The 26,401-nt window shown below is 43.0% G+C and overlaps 1 protein-coding gene across 1 annotated transcript in view; it reads left to right on the forward strand.

Moving 5' to 3' along the window:
- Window positions 1-251: 251 nt before the first annotated feature.
- Window positions 252-26,401, forward strand: part of PLCB1 (phospholipase C beta 1) — a gene marked incomplete in the record, with an annotated part of 630,990 nt that continues 604,840 nt past the window's right edge. The window contains 2 exon segments of the mRNA XM_034764106.1: window positions 252-538; window positions 17,340-17,417. Of these exon segments, the coding sequence (XP_034619997.1) occupies window positions 440-538; window positions 17,340-17,417 (177 nt within the window).

Below are 26,401 nucleotides of genomic sequence, written 5' to 3' on the forward strand. Positions count from 1 at the left end.
CAGCGGTGCTACCCCCCCCCCCCCCCCAGAGCTGGCCTTCCCCTAACCTCGCCTGGGGGGTTGCAAAGCTAGCCCCGCCCCCATTCTCCTCCCGCTGCAGCGGCCTGCTCGCGCCGGGAGGTGGCGCTGCCGCCCCGCGGGCAGGCCGGTGACCTAGCCGAGCGCGGAGGAAAGTTGGGGGCCGAGTCAGCTGGGGAAGGAGGCGGCGGCGGGCGGGCAGCGCGCTCGCGGCGGGCGCGCGGGTATATAGGATGTGCCGCCGCTGCATGGCTCTGTCCGCCGGCGGCCGCGCCAGCTACTTGCTCGCCGCCCCTGCGCGCCGGTGACTCCCTCGCCCGGCTTCTCCGCGCCGCTGCCGCAGCGGCTGCAGCCCAAGCTCCTGCCCGTCCTTCCTTCCCCCCGGGGCTGCCCTCCTGCGGGCAGCCTCCATGCGCTGCCCATGGCCGGGGCACAGCCAGGCGTCCACGCGCTGCAGCTCAAACCCGTCTGCGTCTCCGACCTCCTGAAGAAGGGCACCAAATTTGTCAAGTGGGACGATGTAAGTCGGAGCTTCCCCCCACCCCCGTCCCCGCTTCCCACGCGTGTCCCTCCCCCCCTGCTCCCACGCGTGCCCCAGCCCACTCCCACGCGCGTCCCCCCCCCGGGCTGCCCTCGGGCGGCGGGGGAAAGGCAACGTGCAGAGCTGATCGATCCATGGCTCCGACCCGCACATGGAGCGAGCTGCATGCCATGTACCGCCCTGGGATGGGGGAAGACAGGAGCAGCCTCACCTTGTTTTAAACCTGTTGTGTGCTAACCCTCTGGGGCAGAGCTGAGAGCGGGGCCCGGGGTCCTTGCAGCGTGTTGAATTTCATATATTTTTTGGAGGGGAGCGTGGGGGAAGAGGGTTATTCCTCCAAAAAAGGGGAATCCACATTTGGATGCATTGAGTTTGGCGCTAATCCCCGTGTGTGGTGTTGCCTCGGAGTGACTGGATTTGTTTCCAGAGGGCAGAGTGAATGTGTGGTCCAGGAATCGACACAGGTGCAAGCACATATTAAAAAAGTTGGAGGATGATTCTGGGAGGAAAAGAGGACAGTTTAAAATGGAGAGGGAGCAGGTTGACAGTACGGCTTTATTTCCATGCTGGCAGTGAATTATTGTTCCTATTAATATTAGCATAACATATATGCTAGTGTGTGCACCTTCATATATATTATTTATTGTAACCCTTTGACATCTAAACTGTCTCGTCTACTAAAACTTTTCTGAACTTTGTCTCCCTTGCATCTATCTGTTCTTTCCATTTCACTTCATTCACTGTTTATCTTTCCCCTCTCCTGTGTCTCTTGGTTATGTTGTATTCCATCTAATTTACCCTATGTTGTTATATATGGTAATATAAAGTGTATTCTCTTCGCTTCTATTCCCTTCCTCTTTCTTTCCCTGTGTTCTCTTTCCATAATGAACACTTTCTCAGCCCCTCGCTGCTTTCTCCTGTCTTCTTCATTCCCACTCTCTTTATGGACTCTTCCCCTTCCACCTTGTGACCTGAAGTAGGCTAAAAGCTTGTCTCTTTCACTAATTGAAGTTGGCCCAATAAAAGCTACTACCTCTCCACCCTCTATCACACGACCTGTGCATACACACTCTTGCATCCCCTACATGAAGAACATCACAGGTACCCACTCCCCTGCCTTCCTCGGCAAACGTCTCTCCACAATCCTTGACTCCTCCCAAAATCTAGATGCATTCAAGCCTCCCCACAAGCCCCCCTTCTGGCGCATTCTTGTTTCTGCAACACAAAACGCACGCACATCCCTTCAATACAAAATCACACACCCTGGCAGGGTCCCTTCCTCCCCTGAAACATCAGATTACTACTTCTGTCTCTTCATCTTCGCATTGCTACATTGTGTGGGAGAGGGATAGCTCTGTGCTGCCCCCTGCACGGTAGCCATTTAGCAGTTGGGACTTCTTTCTCTCCCTATTGGCTGTACCAGGGTCTTCTTCAGAGACCAGGTAGATAGCATTCTCCTCTCCACACCCCCATTGGGCCAACAGTTATGGGTGGGGAGGATATAGCACCGGGTGGAAGGAAACAGAGGGGACAGGTTCACTGCCAATCCCATCCCTCAGTGCTTGCTCCTGTGGTAAAACCTCAACGGTCCCTGCCCTCCACACACAGCTAGAGAAATGGATACCCCACCAGGGTCGGTGCTGAAGTATGCACAGAGGCAGCATTGTGATGAAAGTATATGGATTGGACATAAAGGAGAAGACCGACGTGCTGCACAGCTTGAAAGGCAAGAGTCGTTGAGAAGAACTAGTTTTCGAGATCTCCCTTTATACTAGCTCAGCTCTCTCTCTCAAAAAAAAAAATTCTTGCTGTAAAGTTTACTTCTCTAGAGACATGCACAGTAACAGCTAGTGGGACTGCCGAGAGAGAGTGCAGTTCACCGTTCCAGTTCTGTTACGCAGTATCACGTTACCATTGCTCTCAACCTGTCAAGAGACCAAAGGTGTGATCCTGACCTTCAGAAATGTGTGACAAACGCTTGCAGTGAGGGATGCAACACCAAAAAATTAGGAGGGAAGTCTTGAAGCAATGGGGATTTACTTATTAAGGGATTCCTAGACGCTGAGTTTCATGGCCGTGCCAATAATTTACAGTAATAAACAGTGAGCTAACACCAGGGTCACATAGTGCCTGAGGTAGATTTGGATCTAAAATGAATAATTCACTTGCTATTCAGGTTGAGTTGACACCTCTGAGTTCTCGCTCATCAGATTTGCCATATTGTAGATCACAGCACAGTCTCAGCCTTACTGTTGTGGTTTTTTGTTTTTGGGTTTTTTTTGGTAAGCAATCTTGCCAGCAAATTCACAAACCACATATCCGCTGAGGGCAAGTTAACAGTGATTTACACTCTCTAGGTGAAGAATCCGAGGAGTTCTCCAACATGGATTATGTGTTTTGCCTCTTTTTCCTGACCCTCGGATGTGTAACTGTGGCAAGAACAGAATTCTTTGCAATATCTTGCTGATATTGTTACCTTGAAAGATAGGGCTAGATTATCTGCAGATAAAACGAGCTGATGAAGTTAAGTCTGCAGAGAATTTGGTCCTTCGTTTTTATTTGTGAAGGCTATTACTGAACCGTGATTTAGAAATGTCTATAGGTGAAGAGATGCACTCTGTGAAAATGGAGTCTTCCTGGATAAATAACTTACTGGGTGTTTTTATCTAATTATAACTATGTATTAATATTATATAGACTAAATGAAACCACCCACAATATTAAACATGAAGTTTGTTAGCAAAAACTGACAAAGGATATAAATCCTAAATCAAGATTATCATCATGGATTCCCTGTTATATCTGGCACATATGGGCCCCCCCAATCCTGCAACCTCATATGCAAGAATGGATCCCCATGCCCAGCCCCATTCTCTCAGTGGGGTTCTCTGGGTGATGAGGGTTCTCTCGAACGTATATGAATGTAGGACTCGGGCTGAGATTATCTGACACTGAGACACCTGCCATGGGCATAACATTGTGAAATAGTTTTGAGCCTTAACTCTCTTTTGATTTGTTTAATTGCAATTTACTTAGTATGCATGCATGAGAGTGTGTGTTTTATTTTTTATTTTTTATTTTTTTTTTCCCCCTTTAATATTTTTTTTTTATCCACAATGCCTTGTTCCAGCAATGGAATTATCCCAGGAAAAAAACATTTTAGTGGAAGTGAGCCTAATTTGACACTCTGTAGTGGGGACATTTCATGCAAATGTATGTTTAGTGGCAACTTAAAGTATCTGCTACTGAGCCAATCAACAGAGACTTTGGAGTCTTTTCCATCTAGCCTGTTTGCCTGTATTCAGATTTTTTTTTTATTCATTTTTTGTTTTTAAATGAGCATCATTGACCTGAGGCTTTATGGTCTAAAGTGTGAAAATGTGTGTGTGTATATAGGAGCTCCTCTGTGAAACAATAGGCCATAATAATAATGATACATAATATGTTAAACTTACCATGACAAGAAAACATAATAGACCATTATAGCTACTTTGGATCCATTGTCTAAACATAGTGGATATGCAGAGAAGTTAAGCTCATGCACCAAGGTTCCTTATGAAATATTTGTTGGGTGGAGGCAGGGGAGAATACTTCTCATAATCTGCTTTTGTAGGAGGAGATCTTCAAAGGTGCTTAAAGGGTTTAGGTGCACAAGCTCCCTTGACTATCAATAGGATGTGTGCTCCTAAACCCCTTAAGTGATTTTGAAAATCTCTCACTAAACAAATAATTAGCTATTCCTCTCTCTTACCCCCTTCTTCCTCCCATAGATGAATACTGGTCCTATTTGTAAGCAGAGACAAATTCTCACTGAATTCACAAGTCAACAGAACTTGGTCCTGGAATTTTAGTTTGTTATTGTGGCCTCCCCAAAGCACCTGAAAACAACTTTTTTTGTGTGTGTTTTGGTACAACCCTAGGGATCTGCTTTGGAAAAGATTTGATCCACTCCTCTGTCAAGACAGAATTATCCCCTACCTATGTTTTTCCCATACAGCACATTTCCCTTCTGTTTTATTTCTCTAATAGAAAAATGACCCTATTGACTTCTTTTCACATCTCATAAAACAAAGGCTCTTCCTCAGCAAAACCTTGTGACTTGTACCAAGTTTCAGCCCAGAGCAAAATTTTCCAGATGAGTTATAAGCCACTGAAAATGGCTTTCTGCAAATGGGAGTACTGAAAGGGTTTTACCCAGAGTAGCACTTACTGGCTATAACACAGTCACACAACGCATTGGATGAAGACTAAAGCAATAGCTTTTAAAGAATTAATTTAGTACTTCTTTGAATGATGCTGGGGTGAGATTGAATGGTGCTGGATTGCTGGCAGAAGCCGTAGTAATGCAGGCTTTTAAACTCACCCACCAGGGTGCTTGGAACCTGGCCTGGAGCAGCTATTCCTAGGTATACAGAGGGCAGTTCGCTTCAATGTCCATCTAGTAACTTCACTGAGACTGCTAAGAAGCGCAACACATGTAGTGCTAAATGTGTGCTGTGGACCCTCATCTACTCGTAAGTGCAAATCGGTCACCTACACCCTTTGTGTAGGGTCTGATCCGATGTCTGTGTGAAGTGTGTGAGTGATCTCAATTGACTTCATTGGACTGTGCTCTGAGCAGTGATAATCTTCTGTCAATTTAGACCAAGTTTAAATCAGTGCAGTCTACACAGTTGTAAAGTCTGGAAATTCCATGTGTTCTGCAGGGGATTTCCTGTCCTATATGTTGAAATCCAATTAAAATCTTATTTAAATAAAAGAGAATATGCCTCTATCCTATGAGACAAGTGGAGTTCTCATACACCAGGATTGCAGGTGACTATAATATCCCCATAGCCATCCACTTTCCCATTGAAGGTTTTTTTGCCTTGAGACTCATTATCGGGGGGCCTAATTGTTAGAAAGGGCTGAGCACCTTGCCCTCCGAAATTGGGATCCTTTAAGCTGTCTCAAGCTAGGTTTCCAAAAATGAAGGGGAGCAGAATCACGGGTCACTGAAAATCTTAGCCTTTCATAGCAGGGAAAGAAGTCTGGATTAGTCAAGCATTGGTTTGACTGCCAGTGCTGTAGACACACTGGTGTCCTTCGTTCCCAGTGTTGGACAGTTACCGTTTCAGGAAGAGGAGGTTTACAAACTGAATTTACTTGGGCCACTCAACTGTAAATCAGACCCAAGGTTTTTAATAATTCTTCCTTGGAGAGTTTTAAAGCAGTCTTCAAAAGAACTACGTTCACTGAAAAACGACAGTTTAAGGCTTTCCAAAGTCCACTCTGTTTAGGGATAGTGCAAGGGGAGGGGCATGATAAAGGCAGATGTATTACTAGCTGGGTGAGTTAAAGAAACCGGAGTACAAAGGAGTGTTTTTGTTTTTGTTTTCTCATGGGGTTGGTGGAGGCAGAGCTCTGCCCTGGCTTTGTGTGTATAGCTGCTGGAACTAGGGGAGCTGGGGTCGCTCCCTGGCTTGAAGTGGTTTCCATTATATACAGGGTTTACAGTTTGATTCAATGGCTCTCAGCACCCCCACTATATACAAATTGTTCTAGCATCCCTGATTGTGTGTAATGGTTTCTGCTGTGTGGCCCCAGCAGGAACAGCACTGACATAGCTGAGGTAGCACCAGCCCCAGAGCTAGGACACAGTTTAACTGGTATTGTCTAGTGGCAGTAATTGGCATGCCAAGGCAGGTTAATGGAGTGTTCTATGTTACAAAGTGTATTTGTTTTCAATTCTCACTTAAAGAGTTTCTTATCTTCCCGAGTGATAATATGTACTTTATATAAAGGCTTTGACCGGGTCTTTGCTGCTTACGCTATTTACTTCCGCTTTCAAGTGTAGTCTACCAATAAGTAATGGAGAGGTTATATTTACCGGGAATGCTGCCTAAATTAGATGACTTTCTGGCCATAAAACTGGAACCCAGTTTGAACTAAAAATGTAGTTATCAGAATTGAACTGTTCCATGCGCAGCAGCATCCAGGGGCTAGGACACCAGGTGGGAAGTCGGGGGCAAGTGAATTTTGATTGCCCAAATTGAGATACCTTAAAGGGGTCTTATCTTTAGGAAGGGCTGAGCACTCACCTCTGAAAATGAGGTTCTTCAGTTTGTCTCAGGTTGACTCACTCTTAAATCTTGGCCCTGGGCTCTGCCATGTCATTGTTTTATGACCATGGGCAAGTCACTTAATCACTCTCTACCTCCATACCTTCCTCTGTAAAATGGGGTAAATATCTATATCCTATCTACTCATCACAGTAGCACCTGCGCCCCTCAAAACTAATGGATTTTTATCTTCACAATACCTCTGGGAGGTAGGGAAATGTTATTCCCATTTTACAGGTGGGGAACAGAGGTGTAGACAAACTAAGTGCCCACGCTCACCCAGGACGTTCTTAGCGAAGTCCGAAATTGAACCCGGAGTACTGCAGTAGACTTCAGAAGGACCCATCTGCTAGACCAATGATTCTCAACCAGAGGTATGCATATCCCAGGTCTCCCAGGGGGTACATCAACTCATCTAGATATTTGCCTAGTTTTACAATAGGCTACATAAAAAGCACTAGTGAAATCAGTACAAACTAAAATTTTATACAGACAATGACTTGTTTATGCTGCTCTGCATACTATACACTGAAATGTAAGTTCAATATTTATATCGCAATTGATTTATTTTATAATATATGGTAAAAATGAGAAAGTAAGCAATTTTTCAGTAATAATGTGCTGTGACACTTCCACAAAAACAACAAGGAGTCCGGTGGCACCTTAAAGGCTAACCGATTTATTTGGGCATAAGCTTTCGTGGGTAAAAAAACCTCACAAGTGTAATAAACAAGTGTGAGCTTTTTTTACCCACGAAAGCTTATGCCCAAATAAATCGGTTAGCCTTTAAGGTGCCACCGGACTCCTTGTTGTTTTTGTGGATACAGACTAACATGGCTACCCCCTGATATGTGACACTTACTTCCGTATTTTTATATCTGATTTTGTAAGCAAGTCCTTTTTAAGTGAGGTCTAACTTGCGTATACGCAAGACAAATCAGGTTCCTGGAAGGGGTACAGTAGTCTGGAAGAGTTGAGAGCCACTGTGCTAGATTATCTTTACCCAATCTTATAAAATGCTTTTGAACTTGGTTGGTGATTAGTGCTGTGTGATTTTGATCTGGGAGAATTCATGGGCCTGTTTGTTTATTTTAGAGTCTTTTTCAGAAGATTATCAAGAACATTAGATGTGTTTATTATACTTTATAAACATCCAAATAAATATGTACATGTATCAAGTATTATCAGTTTGGCTAAGCAGAAATAAATAAAACAAACTAGTTGTGAATACTTGCCTGAGAATGTATTTCTCGAAGAAACTTTCATATGTGGTTTAAATTGTTGGCTCTTATATAGCTTGTTTTATTTTGGCATTTTTATTTTTTATTCTGTCCAAATCTGTCACTACTGTATATTTCTGAGGTCTCGGAAATGAATCAACATTCATCTGCTCTTAGATATATTCAGAGATTAGACTCTTCCTTCTTTCAAAAAAGAAGAATATACTCAACTGAACATCTTTGTTTTTTCCAGCCGGTTTGGATTTGGGGCTTTTTTTGAGTCCAACATGATCAGGTTTTTTATTTTATTTTTTTAAATTATATTTAATCTGCAATGATCGGACCAAATATAATGAACAAAAATCAACTAGGGAAGGATACACTGTTATCTAAACTAGTGGGAAAATGTAGTAGAACAGTTGTCTTGTAACGCAAGAAGATAATTGGATACTGAATTTAAAAAAAATCATGTTTCAAATGTTCAATCAGCTAATTCATCACAGGATAAATTCAGATCTTATTCAACTCCATTGGAAAGCGTTCATTGACTTTTTTTGTGGGACAGAGATTTGGCCCCAAGGTTATCTTGTATAACATGAGCAGCCTCTTCTCCCAAAAGGATATGAAAATGATTTTCAATTCCAGATACAGCCTCTACTACTTTAATATCTGACCTCCTCACAATCGCTTTTCATATTTATTCTCACAACATCCATGTGAGATAGGCAAGTTCTATTTTACCCTCTTTACAGAGGGGGTACTGGGACACAGGCTAAGTGAATTGCCTAAGGTCATACAGGAAGTCTGTGGCGGAGAAAGGACTTGACATGAGGTCTCTGAAGTCACAAGCTAGTGCCCTAAGCACTGGACTATCCTTCAAACAGCTATGCCAAATAATGATGAAAGGACTGAAATCCTTATCTGTTTTAATCTGGTAAAATAAAAGTTACATCAGTAGAATTTGATGTATCATTATGTTCTTTGTGCAAAAATGCTTTCTTTTAGAGTTTGGGGGGGGGGGGGAAACAGAGAAAAACTGACTGTCAAAATGTGTCAGCCTCATCTTTTTGTTAGCTAAAACACTTCAAAATGGTCACTGAATTTTTTTTTATTTACTGAAACAAGATGGGATATTTTTAAATGAAAAACTTGTATAAAAGTTTTGATAACATTGCAATTTATTGCATAAAAATCTCAGTTTAGAGAAAGAGTTTGTTTGAAAAAAGTTCTAGTTAAGGAAGTTTTGACCTGCTCTACTTCTATACAAAACTTTGCTTTAAAAGAGAATTTTTTTTAAATGAATTTTTTGTTACTACAGTCAGACCACATTAAAAGACCATTAGTAAGGTTGCAAAATCAAGCAATCAAAAGCTAGGAAATGCCAGAATTAAGATTGCCAGTGCAATTTGGTCCCTTGTGCGTATGCATTATGATATAGTCTTTAATTGCATAATCACATACTATTTTTCCACAGGATTCCCGGCTCATTCATTGCACAGGATGGATGGTAATAAGATTGAATAAATCAGCAACAGTCCTCATTGTTCAGGGGATGGCTCCGTGGCTTATTTACTGCATACTGTTCAAACCCTGCGCTGACGACACAATTATTAGTTTCTTCAAGGGCTTTTCTGTGGCACTCCTCACTGTTGTTGAAGCACTCAGATACTACATCAATGAATTAATATTCACAGTGCCCCTATGTGGTGAGGGTGTGTTGTTCCCATTTCAATCCCCATCCCCAACACTTGTTTAGCAAAATGACATGTCTACACTTTGAGCTGGGTGGGTGATGCCAGGCTCAAGGAGACATCCTTGTTCTAGCTCTCAGCTGGCTCGGACAAAGCTAGTGCACTAAAAACAGTGCGAGCTGCCCTGAGTATGTACCCGCTGGAGATACTAGGCATGGACTCAGGTCAGGAGCGACGGAAGCATCCTGGGGGGGGCACTGGTGCCTGAACCGTGGCCCCGTGCTGCCCCTTCTTCCCGCCCTTGCACCGCCCCTTCCCCAAGGTCCTGCCTCTACACTGCCACTTCCCCCACCCCAAGACTCCGCCCCTTCCACTTGCTCCTTTAACCCTTATGGCCGGCCGGTTTAAAGGTGATGGGGCCATGCCCCTATTCCGTTCCAGCACCTCTGCCTCAGGGCAGCTAGCCCCTTCTGCCATTTAAGTTGCCATGGCTACACACTCTGTTGCGTGTGCTAGCTCCCTCAGAGCTAGCGCAAGTATAGCTCCTTGAGCTGGGAATGACACCCCCTCCTTGACATGCAGACATCGCAGAAAGCTAGGGTGAGCATTGCCCTAACTCTGCTCCCACTGAAGTCCTCCGTAAAGTTCCCACTGACTCCAACGGCGCAGAGAAAGGCCAATACAGAGCATCTTTAAAAATCCTACTCTTAATATTGCACTTCTTAAAACAATTAAATAAAAAACACATTTCTTCAGTAGTGCAGGTTTGTTCCATTTTGTTTACCGCCACTCAGTTACTCCATATTTGTATGTTTTTTTAAAAAAAAAATATTCTGCCGAAGATAGCTCATCTTTCCCCTCCCCATGGTTTGAAAGCCTGTATTGTAGGGTCCATTCCTTCTCCAGCTGAAGTTGTGACGATTTTGCCGTTGTCTTCAACAGAAGGAAGAATATACCCTTAACACACACACACGAAGCGGAGTTAAAAGGGCGGCCACAACCTTAACGCTGAGTCACTTGGCTTTTGTGGTTTTAAAATCTTAACGTTGTGTTAAGATGGAGATTGCTGAGGCGTTTAAATAACTTGATTAAAAAAAATCATTTATTTAAATCAGGAATTTATTTTAAATTTATTTAGAAGTCATTTAAAAGTTGCAGCAGGACACACGTTAGAGGAAAATTTGTAATGCCCTAAAAAATGTTTTTAAACCTATAGTTTTAAATGCCCTTCCTAGGGCTTGTCCGCGTAGAAAACTTGGCCTGCTTTTAGCTAGACTGTACTGGTGTAGTTAAAGCGGAGCAATCCTAGTAGTTGTACTAGTATAAAAGTGCTTATACCACTATAACTTATTCCTGTACAGGAAGGGGAGTTAATTATACTAGTATAAGGTGCCTTTATACCGCTCTAACTGCATCCACATTCGAGGTTATAATGGGATAACTATTTTGGTTTAAAAAAAATCTACACCGATGACTGTAATAATTATACCCATACAAATGCTGTATGTGGGCCTGGCTTTGGCGGAATCTGAGGGGCTTGTCTACATGAATGTTTAGGTTGTGGCAAGTTGGAGTGTGACTTTAGCCTGCTGCACACTTCTGTCCTTGGGAATCCTGGAGACCTGCATTAACCGTTCGTTAAAGTGCATTGATCTAGTGCTTTTTGACACTGGGAGGGCATCAGCGGGGTCCATACAGACAGTGCAGCAGGTGAGTGCGGAGTAGGTTCACACCCGAGCTTGCAATGAACTAAACATTCATGTAGACAAGCCCTTACAAAACTTCTATAGGCGAAAAACAAAATATTGGGCAATTAAAGCCCTGATCCTGCCGATTCTTAAACAGGTTCATAATTTTACTCCTGATCGTCTGTCTGCTGCTCTTGTGCTTAAAGCCATCCATCCACTTTTGTAGCATTTCTCATAGGACGCGTCTCAACACAGAAGTTGCACCAGTAAGTTTTGGCAGAATGCATTCACGTTGGGTCGTTTGTGCCATTCAGCGTATCCACCCAGCATCGGGCAGTGTGTGGTGCAGTGTGGGTAGGCATCCCACTGTCTTTGATTGTGCCTCAGAGGCATAAAATCTCTTTACAACAATGAAAAGTCACTTAGGTTTTTCAGTACACTAAAAATTACAATGCACTTTTTTTATATACTCAGGCCCAAATTTTCCAAAATGGGAGCCTAAAGTTATGCTTCTAAGGGGGGAATTTTCAAGTCTCCTGAATGACTTATGAGCACAAGTCCCATTAACTTCAAACTTTGATGGAGGCATGTAGCCTGGCTGGTGCATTTCAGCTTTCTTGACTTCTGTAAATGCAGTATGTCAGGAGGTGGTGGTGGTTGCAAATACAGCACAGGAATAGAAGAGTGTTTTAAGTGTGAAACTTTTTAGTGGAAAATATCTCGATGCAAAATGTGAAATTTATACTAACAGTTCAGAAACTACTTAAAGAAAATAGTCCAAAATGTCTGAGCAATTCAAGGCTATAAAATTGGAAGAGAGTAAAGAACTAGCGACATGTAAATAAAATAAAAATCTGTTTTTAATTAAAAATCAGGATTTTTTTTTTTTAATCCCTCCAATGTTGTATGTACTGATCTGTCAGATTGGGTCCATGCTGCTGCTGAGGTTTTTATTTCAGGAATTTGCAGAGGAAGTCCATCAGAAGCCAGAGCTCTGCTTGGCAATAGTAGGCAGAGGGTGGTATTTGAAGCTGCTAACAATTTTGTGGTCATTTTGTGGCCTGGACTTGTTGGCTAGACGTTGCAGAGCTGCTGTGCCTTTCTCTTTTTTTCTTCTCCACCCTCGTCTCTTCCCCATCCCACATCTTGATTGTATTCTTGGAACGTCTCCATGAATGTGTCAGCATGCAATGTATTGGTTCTTCTGTTTATTTCGGGCCAGATGTTCAAAAGAAGCCAGCTCCCATATTAGGTACCTAAAGACGTGTTTGGCTTTCCAAAAGGGACACCTATTGCTCTCAACGGGAGCTGCTGGGCTTTGAGTACCTTTTGACAATCAGGTGCCTAAATGGGAGTTGAGCTCTTCAGAAATCTGGTCCTGAGAGACTGTGCTGAGAACAGCCTCTTTGTTCACTTGTGTGAGGATAGTCAAGCGAGCCTCGTCTTTCCTTCTGTTGCTTTATTCTCTGTCCTTCCTTTTGTGTGTTGCATTCAATTGGGGTGGGGAAGACATGAGTTTGCCCCCTCCCTCTTTGTTTGTCCTTGGGTGTTTTTCCTTTGTAGGGGTGTCTTGTTTACCTGGATGGAAGCCAATTGTATTTTGTACACTCCTAAAGTGCTTTTGTGTCTCCTTTGTTTTGTTGTCTTTGTAGGTGCAGATGGAAAACTGCTCCATTTGGGGAGGTTGGGAAGTGGGCCAGTAAACTGAATGAATGAGTTTGAAGATACTCCTCAGGATGACTTGTAGCAGTGTGGGGTGCAATAATATTTTATTTGTAAATATAATACAACAATTGTATATGAAATATTTATCTTTTAAGTCAGACTTTTTTTTTCAGGATTGGAAGGGACCTCAGGAGGTCATCTAGTCCAACCCCCTGCTCAAAGCAGGACCCATCCCCAGACAGATTTTTGCCCCAGGTCACTAAATGTCCCCCTCAAGGATTGAACTCACAAGGCTGGGTTTAGGAGGCCAATACTCAAACCACTGAGCTGTCCCTCCCATGGGGTTGGCCAAGCTCCTGATGCACTGATTTAGGTTCCTCATTTTCTTATATGTAAATATATAGGGAGTTTTCATGGGTTTTTTGATTGGTGTGGTTTTTTTTTTTCCCCCTCCTGCCCCCAAATAAAAAGCTACTTGTGAGTCAATACTTGACCAGAAATAGGAGTATGGCTCTGGATGAGAGCTCTTATTTTAGAAACAAGAACGTTGAGACAGTCTGAACCCAGCCATTGCTGCTGTCTCTCACAGCTGACATAAGGGTGACAGAGCTGTAGACAAAAATTTTTAAAAGTCCAATACAGTAAATAAAAGTTCTATGGGACAGGTACTGTCTCTCTTGCTCTAGCGGAGTGGGGCACCAATTTTGGTTGGGACTTTTATGTTCTGTTGTAATACACATAATAAAAAAGTCTGTCATATCAGAGCAGTGCATTTAACATGGAAAAACAAGAGTAGAAATGGTTATAAATTAGTAACAGAGCAGAAATAATGTTCTTGTAGCAACTCTTGCTTTTGCATTTCCTGACTTAAAAAAAAAAAATCTGCCGCTTTAGCACAGCTTTTGATTTTGTATTCTAGTAAAATTTTTACTTTACTCCGAAGCTTTAATTAAAGAGACTATGTATAATTCCTCTTTGTGCATCGCATGGTGCAGATTCCATTTTGTCACCTTTATGGGGATTGGAGGCTTTGGTGCAATTCTTTTTGTGGCACTACGAAGTCTGCTGAATATAGCTGGCATCCCACTGCCCGAGACTTGAAAAATCGTACTTTGACAGCCGTATGTCGTCTGCACAGATGCATCCAAACAGCTTTTGGATTTAAGCAGTTGATTTGAAATGATTAACCAGCAAAACTGATTAATCCTAGACATAATCTCTTTATGCCTGTCGTTCCCAACACCTCCGCCCCCTCCAAATGTCCTCTGTGCCTCATCCTTCAGAGGAGCAACTTGTGTCTCTTTTCCTCTGCTGTCAGTTTACGTACAGACGGCACAAAAAATGTCTAGAGGTGGGCTGAGGAAAGGCAGTTATGGGATATGAATCATTTCTTTTGGAAAGGAACAGATTTCAGAACATTTTACAGATACTGACATCCACTCAATCTCTTCTTCATTAGGTTTGTTTTACACTTATTTTCCATTGTGTCTAGTACATGTGTAACACAGACAGACCCTGGTTATTGGCGGGCGGGACTGAACTTGGGACCTCTGGAACTTAGTGCATGAGTCTCTACTGCATGAGCTAAAAGCCAACTGGCTCTTAGCTCAGGCTGTAGAGCAGTGTCATTTTATCTTTCTTTTGGTCTCGGTGCCACTACATGGGACAGAACACCACAGCCAGAAGGTGTGTGATTTACACACGCAACCACACTGGACCCTTTGGAACTGGGAAAGACCCTGATTCAGGAAAACAATCCAGTGTGTGCTTAAGCCGATCTTTATTCAGCAAAACATTTAAGCATAGGCACAAGTTCTACTGAAATTTAAGGTTAAGCAGGTACCGAAGTGCGTTGCTGAATCATAGCAAAATATCTTGTCTCCGTCCATACTTTTTTAATTTATGACCTCTTTTGCTCACACACACACACACACACACACACACACACACAGTACCACTAGTGGTTTTGTTAATGGATCAGACTTTCCCTTCACTTGACTGTCAAAACACTTGTCTCAGGACGCTTAATGTCCTAGTATAGTTTACCAGACAAATTCCACTGCTTGTGGTCTATGACTTTAAGGTTCAGAGAGAATTTCTGGTTTTCATTTAACAATGCTAGCCAGCGCATTTTGTGTTTTGTTGTCTTTCCTTATTACTGTCCACCTTTCCGTAGCTTCTTACCCTCAATGTTTCCCCTTGATCTTACATCTGAACTGTGGGTGACCTGTGTTGTGCTTCTCTGAGTTGAACTGTAATACTTTCAGGGCAAGGACATAGGCTTCTCTCATACCTTTACCTGTTATCTGTTGAATTAAAGTGTTTTGTGCAGTAAAGTGCTACTGAACATGAGTAAGAGTGTTTGAATCTGGCATTATGTGCTTTGTAAAGCTGACATAAAGTACTCCATAAATAATCATGTCCCCAAAGCAGATAATATCACATGTGAGTTTGTTTTGTCAGATAATCCTCATGAAGGATTGATGCTGCATTCCTTGTACGTCCACAAGAAACATAGAGTTTGGTCCTATAAAGTATATGTCCTCATGCCGGGATGAAAACTTCTTCACACTTCTCTGATTTTTTTCCTCCCTCCCCCCACGCACCTACTGTTGATACAAATGACACTTAAAGTTAAGGTAACTGAAAGAGATTAGAGAAAATATGTTTCCAGTGTTTTGTTTATGCATTTGACAAGCAGTTTCACTGGCCGCGGTCCGCCGTTCCAGGCGAATGGGGGCTGCGGGAAGCAGTGCAGGCCGAGGGATGTGCTGGCCGCCCTTCCCGCAGCCCGCTTGTCAGAAAGCAAGCTAAATGCCTCTGAGCCAGTGCCCATCGTGCATTCTCCCCATGCGGTGGCCCTGGTGAGGACTGAATCAGAAAGATGGGTCTTCAAGTCCTGACCCACAAAGGCCAGTGAGAACAAATTATAAACTGGTACAGCATTGGCCTTGTGTGACCAATAAGTGCTTGTCAGGGTAGATACCAAGGGAAATAAAGTGACATGGTTGCTACAGGCAGGCAGCTGTCTCAGAGAAACCACTGTTCCACCCCTTGTTCTTGAAAAAATGATGATGACAGTCCAAACCTTGGACCCTGAAGTGCAGTCCACCCCTGAGGAAAGCACCCGAATGAGGCCTACCCTGACTCCCATGACGAGATTGCCACTGCTCCACTTGGTGCTCTCGTGTAAACACTGCAGGAAGCAGACCATGTGTATGTACCCTATGGAAGACCCAGCAAATCAGTTTGCCATCTGGCTCCCATTCTGTGGTCCATGGTGGCCAGGCCACTGGTTATCGTCTCAAGACCAATGGCTCTTGTTGAGATGGTCAGCGTTGAATCACTTTTCTTAAGATAGTATTTGCTGCAGCAAATGTAATACCTTTCCAGTCCAGATAGGATCGCCAGTCTTTAAAAGCTTGTATATGGAAAGGAAGGATGCTCCAGTGGTGAGGGCCCTTTCCTAGGAATTGGGACACTGGGGTTCAAGTCCCTACTCTGCCACAGACTTTGTGTGACCTTGGACAAATCAGTTAACCTCTCTGTGCTGTTTCCCCATCTGTAATACAGGGTTAATAGCACTGCCCTACATCGTGGGGGGTGTTGAGGATAAACAGGTTTAAAGATTGTGAGGTGCTCAGATACTACAGTAAAAGGGGCCATATAAGTATTTAAGACAGATCAACATTCTTCTGCTTTTTAACATTTTTATGTGTAGTGCATCTGCTTTTGGAATAAAAGAACATTGAGTAATATCATAGACTGCAACTTGCATGATTAAATTGTGTTTTATGGGGTGTTTTTTTTTTTTTTTTTTTTTTTTTTTTAAATCTTCAGCACATTTGATTTTAATTTGGATCAATCAGAGCCATATTTTCTAAAGATACGTAGAATTTGGCCTTATTTATTGTTGTGTGGGGAAATGGGTGAGCTTCAAAGCTTTACATGAGCAGTAACTGGCTAGTAGAAATATACATCCGCTTTCAGGATAATTTTTATAAATAAAATTTTCAATGATTCCACATATGGGACTTTACAAGTGGATTTTTAACTGCTTTCAGAAAAATGTATATAGTTATAAATACCGCATATGTGAATAACAGACAAAAATAGGAAGTATTTAAATGGAAAACAGAATTAATAAGACTCCTACTGTAATTTAATATGTATAACTGAGCATTATTGGGCACATACGTTCTCTCTTGCACATATACAGAATGTAGAAGACGAAAACATTTAAGTTACTTAAAAATATATTCTGACATCAAAATGGAGATTTGGGAAGTGGGATTAAACTGTGTAAGTGACAGTCTGTGATTGGTGGCTGTTAGGACTGGTTAACAGTGAAGATAAGGTGGATGGCCTTTTAGTATCTGCCTTGCAAGTTTAATGTTCATATTCTTTCTTTGTAGGATTCAACTGTTGTGACTCCAATTCTTCTTAGAACAGATCCACATGGATTTTTCTTTTACTGGACAGATCAGAATAAGGTAAGAGAAGAAACGCCTTTTTTTCGTATTGATTTCAAGCTTACCCACCGGTGCGATAGGACTGTGGGCAGGAAGCTTTGCACTCTAATGCTGGCATAGAGGATGCCCAAGGAACACCGCAGTGCAGAAAGCTCCTCTGTGATGTAGAGGAAAGCATACATGCTCCTCCCCAGCCCCTGCTGCACAGGGCATGTGACTGGGAAGAAGAATAATGATTGATTGGCAATCCTCAGCTGCCTTAGTGGCCCCTTGTGGACATTGGCCACTACTGGTATAATACAGAGTTGTTCCAATTTACACCTGGAGACCAATCTGGAGTGAAATCTTGGCTCCACTCAAGTCAACAGGATTTTTTCCTTGCTGTGTGGTTGGTCCAATATTGGAGTTTAAAGCTGCCTAGTTAAACCTCCCTGCTGAGTTACTCTGCACTTCTCAGTTTTTATTACTCCATGTTGGAGACATATGTTCCTGTACACTTGTTGGGAAGGCTTAGAGCCTGCTGCATTGCTCCTATTTGACACCAGTGTCATTCCACTGACATCAATGCCGTCATGTTTCCAGCTGACAGACTCCATGGCCTTACACCAGGGTGAAAATGGGGCAATGCAGTGGCAAATCAGGCCTTTGATCTCTTGTCAATGTGCTGTCCCAGCGATGCAATGGAAAAACGTCATCCAAGTATTATCAAGGAGTTAGTTCCTCTTGTCCCCAAAGATGGATTGCGGTAGTACTTTGTTATAAAGTAACCTTCTCTTGTATCTATTCCCTGTTACAAAAGAATATATTAGAATCATCTAATTGCTTGTGTACTATAGTGTTTCAGGTTTCATTTTCTGTTGGTGTTTTTGCTGGGTTCAGAATATACAAGGCTGTAGCATCAAGGCCGCTGAAATGTAGTTTTCAAAACACCCCCCCCCCGCACCCTCAAGTCTTTAGAAATAATTCTTTGGAGTTGCAAAAAAGGCCTTTATTTTGGTTGTTCTTTATACCACATGGTCCTGTTTAAATATAATGTCCCTTTCAGGCTTTGATTCAGCGAAACACTTAAGCATGCACTTAAGTTTGGAGGGGAAAAAAGACCCAAAGTTGACTGGAGAGTTTTTTTTATTCCATTTTTAAGAGGTTTGCCATAATGACATTCCACTCAGTTTCCTACTGTTGTCTGTTTTACAATGACTTGAAGCAATTCTCTAAAATGGCTATGTATAGAATTGCTGTTTCCATATTCATGAAAAAATGTATTTATAATGCCCAGAGCATTTTTTAAAAGGTTGGGTATTTGTACAAGAGACATAAGTGTCAGTTTGATTTTTGAAACTGGGGAATCAAATGTGTATATAAAGGGCAACAAAAGAGATTTTGCCTGATTAATAATTCATGACAACTAAGTAAAGCTTGTTTTCAAAACCCATCCTAAAGGTCTCTTTATTTAAAATGTTTGTCTTCGGGGATGAGCACTTTCTGCTTATGCAGTGAATATTCTGATTTATATTTATTGTGAAATTAATTATTGAAGTTTTTGTTTTAAATTTAAATTCTGGGTAAGTATTAGGTGAGATATTTCAAGGTGATGGTTGGAAATCCAAAGAAGGAACAGTAACCTTGCCTACACACCTACAACCATCGAGAGATCTTCTAAGAGACACATTTTTCACAGCACTGCTGTCATGGTTTTTGACAGGTGGTCGACCATCACGGGTTAATTTGCTCTCTTCAAAAAAGGAGAGAGTTATGAATTCAATCACATTTTAGACTTGCGTGAAACCATTCTCTTCCTCTTGTGTACTGGAAGAAGCAAATGCAGAGTCTGGCTTCATTCTGTGTAATCAGTGCTAATTAAAATGTGTATGTGCAGCTGGCCTTACAGTTTGGACAGGTTTGTCAAAACCTCTGTCTAAATCCAGAGTTGTACACATCCGATAACATTAAAGCTTCAGTGAGACACGCATCTCTTCACTGTTCATCCTTTTTTTATGATCCATAACTAAAACACTAGAATTTGATATAGAGGGTGTGTGTGTGTGTGCACATACCCACTCTTCAAAAGAATTAAAGGAAAGGGTAGATCTAACAATGAGAAAATTCTGCATGCATGACCTCTGGTGGTTTTTTTTTTTTTTTTTTTTTTTTGAGATAATGCACAGTTGGTGCAAATATAAATTGCACTTATGCCAGTGGTAGTTCAGTTTACCCTGGCATCTGTGGTATTTCCTGTTCTGTGAGTACAAGATAGAGCAAATACCTCATTACAATCAAATTCTGAGGTACAGATTGATTTTTATCTTTAATGGTGCCTGTTTTAAAGACACAGGAAGTATTAAGGTAGCCAACTTTGCTCAGAATAGCAAAACCACAATAAAGAACTTTTTTTGCTGGATTAATTAATCTAGGATAGCTGGTTTTGGGGCAAGGGAAAGAAGAGACCTCGTCGTAAAGGGAGATGAGGAAAATGTACAAAATTGGTACTTACAGACGCTGTGTTTATTGCCTTGGAGCTTGGATGCTCGTACTCCAGGGACCGTGTGAAGCTGACAAAAGAACAAGATTCTGTTAGTGTCACATCTGTCCCTTCTTCACAGCCAAACCAGAGTCCCGAGATGCCAGCAGATTTCTCCCTTCCTCTCTCAGAGCACTCACACAAAAATAAGGTCCTCTGTAGCTGAGAAGAGAGAAGATTGAACATCTCCGCGCAAGGATTCAGTAATATTCCAAAGGATCTAAAACGACGCCTTTCGCCCTGAAGATGATGATATGAGTAAGATGCATGAGAGACTAGATAGCCGTTGATAACCTGACTCTCAATTTACAGCTCCTGGGGGTTATTCTATTAAGAATTACTATGCAGAATGAGGAACAGGGAGAGTATGGCTTGCCACGTCTGCATGCCAGGTGATGTGTATGTTGTGGAGTCCCAGCAGTTTATGAATTGGAAGAATCAAGGGATTGGTATAAGGTCAGGGCTGATGGATGGTTTTGGCAGTGGAGGAAAGGAAGTGGGAGTTTCATAATGAGCTGGAAAGTGGCATTAGCTCTTAGGTTCTTTTTTTCTGTACTTTTTTTTTCCAGGGCAGAGGTGGGGCCTTTATCTGTGTGTGTGTGTGTGTGTGTGTGTGTGTGTGTAAAGTTCTGTCACACTGTGGCCCAGTTTGTGATTAGGGTCTCGGTGCTACCCCAATATAAATAATAACATTAGAACAAAGTGAGTCATGGCAGTCACCCTCTGAACTTTTCCTGGAAGGCTGCTGACAGCAGATACTGCTCCGTTCCAAGGTAACCCGGATGGTTGAGACCCTGATCATGCATGTAGGCCCTTGGGATGTGGCTTGTCCACTGGCATGGGTGAGCCCCACAAAGGTGAGAGCTGCGACTTTCAAGGGTTGGACTCGGTCATGTGCAGACCTTCTGGTGCTAGGGCTCTGCCTTGCTCCACTCTTGAGGCAGAGTGCACTACATGGCAAAACCAAGAACCCTGCGGCAGTATGTCTGAGAGCCTGGGTCCACTATTTGCAGCTCTCTCAGCTCATGTTCTGGGGCTCAAAATTGTAGCGTAGACATTCCCACTTGGGCTCTGAGACCCAGGGAGGAAGGGGGGTTTCCGAGCCCTAGCAGGAATGTCTACACTGCTACTTTTTTGTTCTTGCAGTGTGGACATACCCTTGGAGTCCCCACCTTGGTCTCAAGAGCTTTGCTCTGTTGTGTTTCCCTGCAGCTTGGACTGGGATGCTCTATTAAACACTGGCAACCCATGGACCCTCTCCTAGAGAAGATGATACATGAAGGATGCGGCTACTATTTCAAGGACTGTCCTCCTGGCACAGTATTCTTCCACTTTGCCCTGCCTAACAAGATTCATAACGAATACAAAATAGATGGTGAACAATACATTTCTGGACGTTCAGGGTTTTGTCATAGTGGTGACGCATTTTTCTCTAAGAACGGCCTTTGTGTGCAATGGGAGAACAGCATAACTCAAGATACAGGTTACCTATTGATTAATAGTTTTGGATCAGTTGATTCTGCTGCTTTGATAAGGTGTATGAAGATAGAGAAGCTGGCGAAGTACTATTCTAATATGGCCCTGCGCCCATTCCTATGCTAGCCTGAGGCAGAAGCGAGCTTAAATACAGAAGCTTCAGATCGCTTGAGATTTTTTGGACTATTTCTCTTGTCCAGCCAGCATGAGAGGTAAATGATGGTTTATAGAATTCTTCAAAAAGCGTGCTGTACAGGTGGCTGGGTACATTTTCCTCTGAATAGCTTGATCTGGAGGAGAAAGCAGTCCCAGGCAAAAATGCATGCAATTTCTGACCAGGATCCTAGAGACCAGCTCACCTGCATTCTGATCCGGCAACCGGATAGAGACAAAATGGGGATCGATCCATTGCAGGATTGGGCCTTCATTTGAACATTTACAAAATAACAATTTTATAGACCCATAAGATGTCTTGTATTTTAATTCTCTAATTCTTGTAGTAATTGTTTATAAGGCGCCCATGCACAAAGTACACTGCTGCCTTTGATTTACAGCTGGGCTATCATTTGTAATCATTCAGTCCTAACTTAATTATATTTAAATTTGAAGTGATTGGTTTTTTTTGTTTTGTTTTTTTTTTTTTCCTAAGTTGCCTTGGGGATTTAAATACACACAATTCCCTTTGACATTAATGGGTGGGATTTTCATATGTGTTTAAGTGACTCAGAAGCACTAGTTCCATGTGTCTCCTTGAGTCATTTAGCTCAGTGGTTCTCAAACTTGGGCTGCCGCTTGTGCAGGGAAAGCCCCTGGCGGGCCGGGCCAGTTTGTTTACCTGCTGGGTCCACAGGTTTGGACGATCACAGCTCCCACTGGCCGCGGTTCGCCGCTTGAGGCCAATGGGGGCTGCGGGAAGGGCGGCCAGCACGTCCCTCGGCCTGTGCTGCTTCCTGTAGCCCTCGCTGGCCTGGCGCAGTGAACCGTGGCCAGTGGGAGCCACGATCAGCCGAACCTGCAAACGCAGCAGGTAAACAAACCGGCCAGGCCCGCCAGGGGCTTTCCCTGACAAGTGTCGGCCCAAGTTTGAGAACCACTGATTAGCTGCTTCTGAAAAAGAATCACCCAGTGTCTCGCAATGCCCTAGGCAATTTTTGAAAAATTTCAGCTGTGCTCTTCAGTTGTTTTGAAGTTGCACAAAAACTGCTCTTTTGTACCATTCTGAAAGAAAAGCAAACGTCTGCCTGTAACAAAATTAGGATACGTTTACTCTCCTCCCCCCCCCCTTTTTTTTTTTAAGAACTTTTGGACAATGAAAATAGACATTGATACTTTAGGAATCATGGAGACCTATTAATATTACTGCCCCTCCATGCAGAAATGAAGAATAGCAAGATTTTTGCCTGGACAGTACAGCCCTCTGTTTGGAGGTGCGGTGCAGACGTGTTGCATTTCATTGGCAGCTCTAATTGGAACTATGGTGGACTCGGACAGAATTTCTCTTGGGGATCCGGAGCAGCATATGCCGAAGTAGCAGCTTGATCACCTTTTGAACATGTTCAGCTCTGTTGGCCAGTGTGCAGTGTGGGAGGGGCCATGGCCCAGCCCTCACCCTACACCTTTTGAGAAGGGTAGGCCCTTTGGCTTTGCTAGTATTGAGCTGTGGTTGTGCTCTCCTACCATGGTGAAGGTGGCCCCCTACATAGAGGTGTTTAGTAGAGGGGAAAAGTTCTTTTTTGCAGGTCCATGCAAAGTCAGCCAGAATACTGGCTCTGGTCACAGTAAAGACCTCAAAAATTCTCCCCCTGCTGTATGTGTGTCCCTTGCCTAAATCTAGGGCCATGTCTACACCACAAAATTATGTAGACCTAAATTACCATGGCATACAGCCGCTGCAGTTATTAAATCGCTTGTGTGTGCACACACTGGGCTCCTTGTGTTGGCAGTACACATCTTCACCATGAGTGCTTGTATGGATGCAGAGTGCAGTGCAGCTCTGTGTAACTCACCACTATCCAGTGCAGGCTATTTTGGGAATTTTGTGCAGTGCCTAATGGGGCTGAAACGAGTTGCGCAGGAGTGACTGGAAGCATGTGGTCAAATTCCCATAACATGCTCTCCATCCCATAATTTCATTTGCAGCCCATAATATTTTGCACCTTCTTTTCAAAGACCCACAAACCCATGCGGCCTTCCTTGCTGCCTGGCATCTCTGATGGAAGCATGGAGCCTTCACAGCTCTGCACTATTGTCATGAGCGTTGCAAGCACAGGGCACCCGATCCTGCAGTATTTGCAAAGGCACAAGAGGACCCATGGGGAACGTGATGTTTTCTTGGAGGCTAGATTGCTGTGGGACATAGAAACAATTCAAGGTTCTTGGTATCATTCATGGAGTAGCTGTAGGGAGATGATGGAGCACCAGTTCCAGGCCTGAGAAACAAGCACTGACAGGTGGGATCTCATTGTTATGTAGGTTTGGGATGGTGAGCAGTGGCTGGAGAACTTTTGGATACGTAAGACCACATTCCTGGATCTGTGTGCCAAATTCACCCCAGTCCTCCAGCTCAGGGACACCAAACTGAGAGCTGCACTGACAGTTGAGATGTGAGTGGCAATTGCACTGTGGGAACTTGCAATGCCAGATTGATTCTCAACGGACCAGAAGCAATTTGGAGTCAAGAAATCCACTGCAGGGGCCATTGTCATGCACGTGCGCTTGGCCATTAATCGCCTCCTGCTGTGCAGGACATGCTGGATGGTTTTGCAGCAGTGGAGTTCCTGAACTGCAATGTGGTGATAGATGGCATGCATGTCCCTATTTTAGCTCCGGACCACCTTGCCTCAGTACATCAACAGAAAGGGCTCCTTTTCCATGGTATTGCAGATGCTGGTAGATCACCGGGAACAGTTTACCGACATCCGTGTGAGCTGGTCAGGGAAGGTACATGACACCTGCATCTTCAAGAACACAGGACTGTTCAGAAAGCTAGAGGCAGGGACTTCCTTTCCTCATTAGTGGATTACCATTGGAAATATTGAGATGCCAAGAGTGATCCTGGGTGACCAGCCTACCCCTTGCGCTCGTGGTTCATGAAGCCGTACGCTGGCACCTCAGCAGCACTGAGAAGCACTTCAACTGCAGGCTCAGTGGGTGCAGAATGCCAGTTGAATGTGCCTTTGGCCATCTGAAGGGTCACTGACATTGTTTACTTACCAGATTGGACCTCCAGTGAGGAAAAATATCCTAATGGTTATAGTCACCTGCTGTGGCCTGCATAATATCTATGAAGCAAAGGAGAAAAGTTTCTGTGGGGGTGGAGGGCGGAGGGGAAGTGGCTGTCTGCTGACTTTGAACATCCAGCTACAAGGGCTATTGGAAGACCTCAGTGCAGAGCTATATAGCTCAGGGAGGCTTTGAAAGATGATTTTAATAGTGTAGTGTGCTATACCTGGTCTTGTTGTTTTGTGGCCTGGTATGAATCTTGTGATTGCTGTGTATGTAGGAATATAACAATGTCCATGCACCTATTAATATTGTTTGTGAATTATGTTATGGGTTCTGTAACACAGTGCAGCAACAGGAAATTGGTCGCTGTCAGACCTGCTTAGTACCAGCCAGCATATGTTGTGAACTAATAAAGATGAATTATGTTCCAAACAATAGAATTTTATTCTGTAACATGAACCAGGCAATTAAAAACATTTAGTACTCGATAAAATTTTTAATAAATTTAGGGAACAGAACTAATGAAAGAGAAAGAACAGTTGTTTCCATTTCAGGTACCTATACAGTGACCTATGAAAGACACGGTTGGTGTATAAGAAGCTGTGATTATCTTTAATATTTCCCCCCTCCCCCCCCCAGTGGCATGGTAAGGGCAGTGCACTGACCCCTGATGGCACGTGGAATGTTGGGGATAGGGAGGTTCCGATATAGAGTTCTCTGTGGGCTGCAGAGAGAGGCAAGCACGAGATGAGATCCTGGCCCCCTTGAAGTCAATGGTAAAGCTCCAATTGATGTCAACAGGGTTAAGAGCATCTCTTTTGAAATCTAGCTCAACCATAAGATATGGGCATGGTGCAGGAATCAGCAGGTAGTGCAGGAATCAATGCAGGAGGCTCTGTGACCTATGTCATACAGCAGGTCAGATTAGATGATCATAATAGTGCCTTCTAGCCCTAAAATCTGTGATTTGAGAATTGATATGCTGTGTCATGAGGCCAAAGTGCTACATCTAGAGGAAGAGAGGAGTAGAGTATGTAGGATCCTGCAGGCTCAGGATCAGAGTCAATTTCAGCATTCCTGTAATAGCGGGTCACTTTTCAGCTAGTTAAATTGCCATAGAGCCATTCAATTTGAAGGAGCTGTGTCCATTTGCACCTGCTGGGGGTTTGGGCCAGTATCTTTTTATCGTACTGTGTCCATTTTCAAATCTGGCTTTAAAGCAGATTTGCATCTGAAGAAGTGAGGTTCTTACCCACGAAAGCTTATGCTCCCAATACTTCTGTTAGCCTCAAAGGTGCCACAGGACCCTCTGTTGCTTTAAAGCAGAGCATTCCTTAGTGATATACAGGCAAAATAACTTTAAGTCCTTGTGTTTTACAGTGGATTTGATTAGAAAGTGTGTAGTAATGGGTAGTGTGTGTGTGTTTTATTTATATATATATATATATATATATATACACAATATTAAAATATATATATTTTAATACATAACTAATATAACTTCATACAGAATTTTAAAGGGTCATATGGCTTTTTAAAAAAAAAAAAAAAAACCTGCTCCAACATTGAAATAGTTTTGTTTAGTTTACTAAAGAAAGAGTATACTGTGCAGTCTATTTCACTGCTAAGAAGGTTTTGGCAGGAGTTCTATAAACATTCCGATTGCCTATTCCCTCTCTCCATAAAGAAGGCCAAACAAACCCTTTGTACTGAGGCTTTTAGAAGATCAAGATTATAAATACTGTTGAATCAATGGGAAGAAGTGTTGCTTATGCCTCTCTTGTTA

This window comes from Trachemys scripta, chromosome 3 (assembly GCF_013100865.1).
Source record: "Trachemys scripta elegans isolate TJP31775 chromosome 3, CAS_Tse_1.0, whole genome shotgun sequence".
NCBI classification, from domain to species: Eukaryota; Metazoa; Chordata; order Testudines; family Emydidae; genus Trachemys; species Trachemys scripta.